Here is a 7,075-nt window from a genome sequence, read left to right as displayed (position 1 = left end):
AATAAACCCTTAATTCACCCATTTACATGTGGAGATATGATGGCTCTATACACGCTAAACGTCCTGATTATTTACATGGAGTCTGGTGGAAATATGCTGGCTCTATACACACTAAAAATCCTGATTATTTACATGGAGTCTGGTGGAGATATGCTGGCTCTATACACGCTAAACGTCCTGATTATTTACATGGAGTCTGGTGGAGATATGCTGGCTCTATACACGCTAAAAGTCCTGATTATTTACATGGAGTTTGGTGGAAATATGCTGGCTCTATACACGCTAAAAGTCCTGATTATTTACATGGAGTCTGGTGGAGATATGCTGGCTCTATACACGCTATAAATCCTGATTATTTACATGGAGTCTGGTGGAGATATGCTGGCTCTATACACGCTAAAAGTCCTGATTATTTACATGGAGTCTGGTGGAGATATGCTGGCTCTATACACGCTAAAAGTCCTGATTATTTACATGGAGTCTGGTGGAGATATGCTGGCTCTATATACGCTAAAAGTCCTGATTATTTACATGGAGTCTGATGGGTTTGGCGATGGGGATTTCGGGGCTGTTTCATGTTATGGTGCTGACACACCGACCCAAAAATCGGCCGTCTGGCGAGATCGGTGACTCGAGTCTCTTCGGTGTGTCCCGTGCTGTCGTCCGTCCGAGGAGCTGTCGGCCTTCATTTGGGCCGACCTGACTTGTTGAATCGGACTCAATGAACAATCTGATTGGTGGAGAGCTAGCCCGGAAACGAGGAGCGGGATGAGGTGACTAGAGTCTCTCAAAATCTGAGTAAAATCTTTTAAACTGACCTTTGTTGATCTGAAATGAAGACAGATTCAGCAACTGCACGGCCTGTTTCTCTCTTCAGATGTTTCCAGAAACACGTTTCGGTGAACTATTTTAGTACGATATGAGATCAGATTCTCAGATTCTGAACGAGATGCCATGACAGTCCGGGAGCAGCCAGACCCACATGACGCGTTCGTCCAATCAGCTGCCGGTTTTCATTTATTGGGCGACGACACAGATTAGCTCCGCCTTCTCGTCTCTTCGGTGTGTTCTGAGGAACGTTTTGGACCAACTCGGGGAGACTGATCAGTCACACTGGCTTTTTCTACCGCCGTCTGGTTGGTGTGTCAGGGGCTTTAAACTAAATGGATCTTACTCTTTAACTAAAAGGTCTATCTCTGTAGGGATCCTTTCCAAAAACGGAACTTTTAGTGCTCTAACTGATGCTGAACATTAGTCCTGTAGGGTTACCTTGCAGCCCAGTTCTCTGCTGCTGGTTACAGCAATCTGGCTCCATGCTGGACACATTTCAAAGATTTTTGTTCACATTAGTCATTCAGACACCAATGCATGGAGGGGGGGGGGGGCGTAATTACCCTTTAATATTTCATGAAAAGCACTTTGAAATGTGCTAAAGCTGCCTTGCCCGAGTTAGCCTTTATATACATCGTATCGCCTCTAAATACAGGCGCAACATTACCTAGATTATCCAGAGAGAGAGAGAGAGAGAGAGAGAGAGAGAGGAGGAGCAGAGCGAGAAGGAGCAGAGCGAGAGAGAGAGAGAGAGAGAGAGAGAGAGAGAGAGAGAGGAGGAGCAGAGCGAGAAGGAGCAGAGCGAGAGAGAGAGAGGAGGAGCAGAGGGGGAGGGCCAGCGCACACAGGACTCTGCTGCGCTGGTTCACGTGAGGATAAGGACTGTCCCGAGCTGAACTTGTCGTTACAAATAGGAGCTGCGCGAGTCCAAGTGGAGCAGAGTGAAGCCACAGCGACCATAACATGAAGTAAGAGCCCGAGAGAGTCTGCAGTGTTACACCACACAGAGAGGAGAGAGGAGAGAGAGAGAGAGAGAGGAGAGAGAGGGGGGGAGAACTGCTGTACGCACACCCAGCCGACTTCACAGGTAACAGGCTTCTTCTTTTCCTCCGTCTTTCACCCTTTTCTAAGAGGTAATGTGCTTCTTCTCTCACGTGTTTTAAATGCAAGTTTTGTTAAATAGATAGAAATAAAGATGAACAGATAGATAGATAGATAGATAGATAGATAGATAGATGTATCGTCTATCCTAAAGCAGTGACAGAAGGGCTCATTAAAAACAGCCTACATTCATAATAACATGCACAACGTCAGCTTTACAGTGTGTATTTCATTATTTACCATTACACCATTGTGGAGAATTATAAAGTAACCATCATAAAGTATTTCCAAGGCTGAAGTTGCACCTTGTTTGGGGAATAAAATCAAACTGGATAGAAGTCTGAAATGCAGCCGATGCTGCGTGCGTTGTGTAAAGAAGAAGTGAAAAGCAGAAAGCAGAGTGAGGTCAGATTAGATAAGTGTAACGTAACGTAACGGGCAGGAGATCAGCATGTGAGTTAGAGCTGATGGAGTAAGTGAAACAGGCAGGCAGGAAACGGAGGCGTAATCAATATGACCGATATGTAATGAGGATCACAAAAAAGATGAACCCATATGCATGTTTGTTTGGGTCCTAAAATATGGATGTAGGTTAACAGGGTCACACACACTGTAGTCAATGTGCATGTCATTTTGTATTCAAAAATGTGTGCTTTAAGCTTATTAGAGCTGCAAATACAAGATTATTTTCATTGATGATTAATCTGTGGATTACTTTCTCCATGAATGGATTAGTTGGTTGGTTTGAAAATGTCATAAAATGGTGAAAAATGTGGATCAGTGTTTCACAAAAAAGTCCAATACTACATTCTTAAATGTATTGTTTTGTCCCCAACTCAAAGATATTCAGTTTACTGTCCCAGAGGAGAGAAGAGACTAGATAATATTCACATTTAAGGAGCTGCAATCACACAAGTTTTACTGTTTTTTTTCATTAAAAATGTGACTCAAACGGATTAACTGATGCATCTTTGCAGCCCTGGAGCTTTTTAAGTCTGTTATGGCTGATCAGCTTTGTTTTTACAGCACACGTTGTCCCGTATCGGAGGCATAATGAGGCTGCCAAGGTTATGGTACAAGTCGCTCCCGTTTCACTGGAGAGATGTAACGGGGTTACATAACACTGTGTTGTAATGGCTCTTACATAACCACTAAATCCCTCTGCTGCTTTCCCTCCTTCGCTTCTCACCACTAGATGGAGCTGTTGCTTCTGAATTCTCTCTGCAGTTTAGTGCAGACACACACAGACAGACACACACACACACACACAGAAAAACCGCAACATTTTTTAAGCTTTTTTCCTCATCTTTGTCACTTTTTTTTCCAACGTTCTTTTATATATATAAAATAAAAATCTAATTCTATAAAATTGACTAAAACACCCAAATTCAAAGAAATAAGTGAACTGATCATTTAATTTACTTGTGAAGAGCGTTGTAGGAAACCATCCACGTTATTTCATTGGACATTTTACTTGATAGAAACCCAAATTTCTGATATAGAAACTTTTTGAAAATGGGTCAAATTAGACCCAAAGACAACAGGAGGATTAACAAAGTCATCTGTCTCCATCCAGCTGTTTATTTTTATGTAGCTCACATACAGAGTATACATTACAGTTGTTTCTGATTGCTAAACGACAGTGGGCACAACTGGAGTCACGTGTGCAAAACTCTAACTCCAGTCTGCACTACCAACAATCACCTGAGCTAAACAGTTCACATCAGCTGCAAAACAGGCTCAGTGCAGCCAAACACTCAGCACAATCCTCACTGAGATAACACACACACACACACACACACACACACACACACACACACACACACTGAGATAACACACACTGTCACTCAGAACACACTGAGGGTAAAAACAGTGTTCCCAGTGTGAGACTATTTAGCAGAGGCACCGTGGCTCCATCCGGAGCTTAGCCCCGCCTACGACGATTGGGATTGGTTTAAAGAGATGCCGATAAACGAGAGCATGTTTTTCTCCTATCCCAGAATATTGTGTGGACTAGCCAGACCCTCCTCCGCAGCGCTGTGGAGGAAGGTCTGGAGATGCGAGACTAACCGAACCCTCACGGTACACTTAACTTATTGTTTTCATGTACAATGTGTTTGTTCTGTAAAGCCCTTTGAGTTTCCTTGTGATTGAAATGTGCCGTACAAATAAACTCGCATTTCTTTACATCCTCAGACCTTCGCTTCTCCAATCTGCACCGAGGAAAGACTCTTCAACCCCCCGACTGGTGTGATGTTTCAGGACGAGTCCCAGCTGATGAGGGGGCAGGCCGATGTGTCTGTGCTCCAGACTCTGGACTCTCCTGCGAGTCCGGACGAAGGTGGAGGAGGAGGAGGGCCTCTGTCCTTCACAGACGAAGCCGTGTCCATCCTGGGGTCCAGCAGCCTGCTGGCCCGCTCCCTGCTGGGCCGCAGCTGCGCCGCCAAACGCAAAGACAGCCCGTCCTCCTCCGGCGCGCGCCGCAAGCGCGAGTTCATCCCCGTCGACAAGAAGGACGACGGCTACTGGGACAAGAGGCGCAAGAACAACGAGGCCGCCAAACGCTCGCGGGAGAAGCGCCGCGTTAACGACATGGTCCTGGAGAGCCGCGTGCTGGCTCTGCTGGAGGAAAACGCTCGCCTCCGGGCCGAGCTGCTGGCTCTCAAGTTCCGATTCGGCCTGGTCAAAGACCCGTCCAGCGCCACGATTCTGCCGCTCACTGCAGCCCCTCCCCAGACCCTGTCTCCGCACTATTATCTCCACAGAGGGGAGGGAGGCCTCAACACTTCCTCCACCTCGCATCCCAACAGCTCCAGGGTCACCAGGGACACCTGTAACATGTCGGAGGACTCCGGGTTCTCCACGCCAGGCGGCTCCAGCGTGGGAAGTCCGGTCTTCTTTGAGGACCGACTGAGCGACCACGGGAAGTTATCGCCGCACCGGGCGGAGGAGCTGGGCTACGAACTCAATCACTCGCCTGCTGTCGACGTCCACCACGGTTAGTAACGTTATGAAATGATCAATTAGTTTTTAATTTAAGTTCCGTTTTGACTTTTTTTTAAATTTCATTTTAGTAGCGCTGTCAGTTAAACGTGTTATTAACGTCGTTAACGCAAACCCGTTTTAACAATCGTCAGTTGTTTTAGCGCAAGATTAATGTTCTTTTTGGCCCAGCAAACTTTTGTAGTTTTTTTCACATTCTGTTGCAACAACTAGTAACATTAGAAAAACTACAACACCACAGCGGATCTAGCTGCTGGTGCAGCATGGTGGCCCAGTGGTTAGCACTGTGGCCTCACAGCAAGAAGGTTCTAGGTTTGAATCCAGGTGGTTCTGGGCCTTTCTGTGTGGAGTTTGTAAGTCCTCCCCATGTTTGCGTGGGTTTCCTCCAGGTGCTCTGGTTTCCCCCACCATCAAAAACATGTACTCCAGTCAGAGGCACTGGCTCAGATCTGGAGTTGGTCCCCGGGCGCTGTGATTGGCTGCCCACCCCTTGAGGGATGGGTTAAATGCAGAGAATGAATTTCACTATATGTATTTAGAGCGGAAACTAAACAACAGGCACGCCACACACACTGGTTTGGGCTTGCGAGCTAGCCAAAGAGTAGCACGCTAACGTTACGTTTTGATTGTATGGCGAGCGCCAGATGCCGAAATGGATGCCATTAAGATTCTCAATGGAAAGTTTACTTTTAAAAAGTTGCCAAATGGTTCCATTGACAAGACCAAAGTGATTTTGGTGCCTTAACTTAACTGCCGTCGCAGTAGCTGTATCCCTTCCAGCCTCAACCATGTGTCACTGCTTAATTTAGTTTAAGTTTCCTTCGATAACCCTGATGTCCATCCCACTGCAGGCCCCACCGGAGGGAAGCTGGACCATGCCGAGGCGATGAAAAATCTTCCTCACAAGCTACGCTTCAAGACGGCTGGCTGCGGGGATACATTTGACGCTGCGGGGGACCACGTCGGTGCCAGACACAGCCCGGCGCTGTTCCCGGCAGGACAGGACGGGCTGAGAGACGCCCGTAAAGGACTGAGTGCAGGCGAGAGTGTCTCCTGGCTGCAGCAGCTGGAAGGGGAGGAACCTAGGAAGAGGACACAGTCGCCGCAATGCAGCAGCTACGGCGTCCAGCTGCCACCCGTGCACGGACAAACCGAGGTCCGGTACAAGCAGGAGAACACGCACCTCAAGTGTCAGCTCAACTCTCTGAGTGAGGAGGTGGCTCAGCTCAAGAAGCTTTTCACAGAGCAGCTGATGGCCAAAGTCAACTGATGAACATTTCTCTCTGAGTGTTTGACAATGTCCTGACTTTTAAAGGACAAAGCTTTGCTGGACCATGCAGCGGCAACGCATTCTCATGAACTAGTTCGTACGATATTGTCCGAAAACGAATGCACAATAATTCGTATGAAATTTCTGTGACCGTCAAGTGTTGACATGTCAGTTAAGTAAAGCGGTCTTTACGGTTACATTTGTTCAGGGAAAAGTGACTGTGAGCCGGGTACAGAGTAAACGGTGACACAGGAATCAATTGTTGCTCCCATCCCGTCCCGAGCCCACGAAAATACTACCGTCGTATCCCGATCACATGACTGCAAAATCCCAAGAGAAAGACTCCCATATCTCGTCCCGCTCCCGTTTGGTTCCCTATATTGTCTAAAGTTATCAGACTCTGTTGCCCCCCTATAGCATGTTAACATACATTACCTACAGGCCTATAGGTAACATGCATTACATGCATTACCTACAGGCCTATAGGTAACATGCATTACATGCATTACCTACAGGCCTATAGGTAACATGCATTACATGCATTACCTATAGGTAACATGCATTACCTACAGGCCTATCGGTAACATGCATTACCTACAGGCCTATAGGTAACATGTATTACCTACAGGCCTATAGGTAACATGCATTACATGTATTACCTACAGGCCTATAGGTAACATGTATTACCTACAGGCCTATAGGTAACATGTATTACCTACAGGCCTATAGGTAACATGTATTACCTACAGGCCTATAGGTAACATGCATTACCTGCAGGCCTAGGCCATTTCAATACGTAATTCCTAACGGAGATCTTCTCACCCTCAAAACACACATCTATCGATTTAGGGTAGGTTAGAAGAATCACTG

General features: G+C 46.6%; 1 protein-coding gene across 1 annotated transcript; it reads left to right on the top strand.

Annotated features, from left to right (window-relative positions):
* The first annotated feature begins 1,661 nt into the window (after window positions 1-1,661).
* nfil3-6 (nuclear factor, interleukin 3 regulated, member 6) lies at window positions 1,662-6,697 on the top strand. The gene is made up of 3 exons (XM_028599578.1): window positions 1,662-1,918; window positions 4,129-4,930; window positions 5,787-6,697. Exons 2-3 carry the CDS (start codon window positions 4,186-4,188, stop codon window positions 6,203-6,205), a joined length of 1,164 nt encoding a protein of 387 aa, XP_028455379.1. The 5' UTR covers window positions 1,662-1,918; window positions 4,129-4,185; the 3' UTR covers window positions 6,206-6,697.
* The last annotated feature ends 378 nt before the right edge of the window (window positions 6,698-7,075 follow it).

The sequence above is a fragment of the Perca flavescens genome, chromosome 15, assembly GCF_004354835.1.
Source record: "Perca flavescens isolate YP-PL-M2 chromosome 15, PFLA_1.0, whole genome shotgun sequence".
Classification (NCBI taxonomy): Eukaryota; Metazoa; Chordata; class Actinopteri; order Perciformes; family Percidae; genus Perca; species Perca flavescens.
This window is presented reverse-complemented; position numbering and strand designations above follow the sequence as displayed.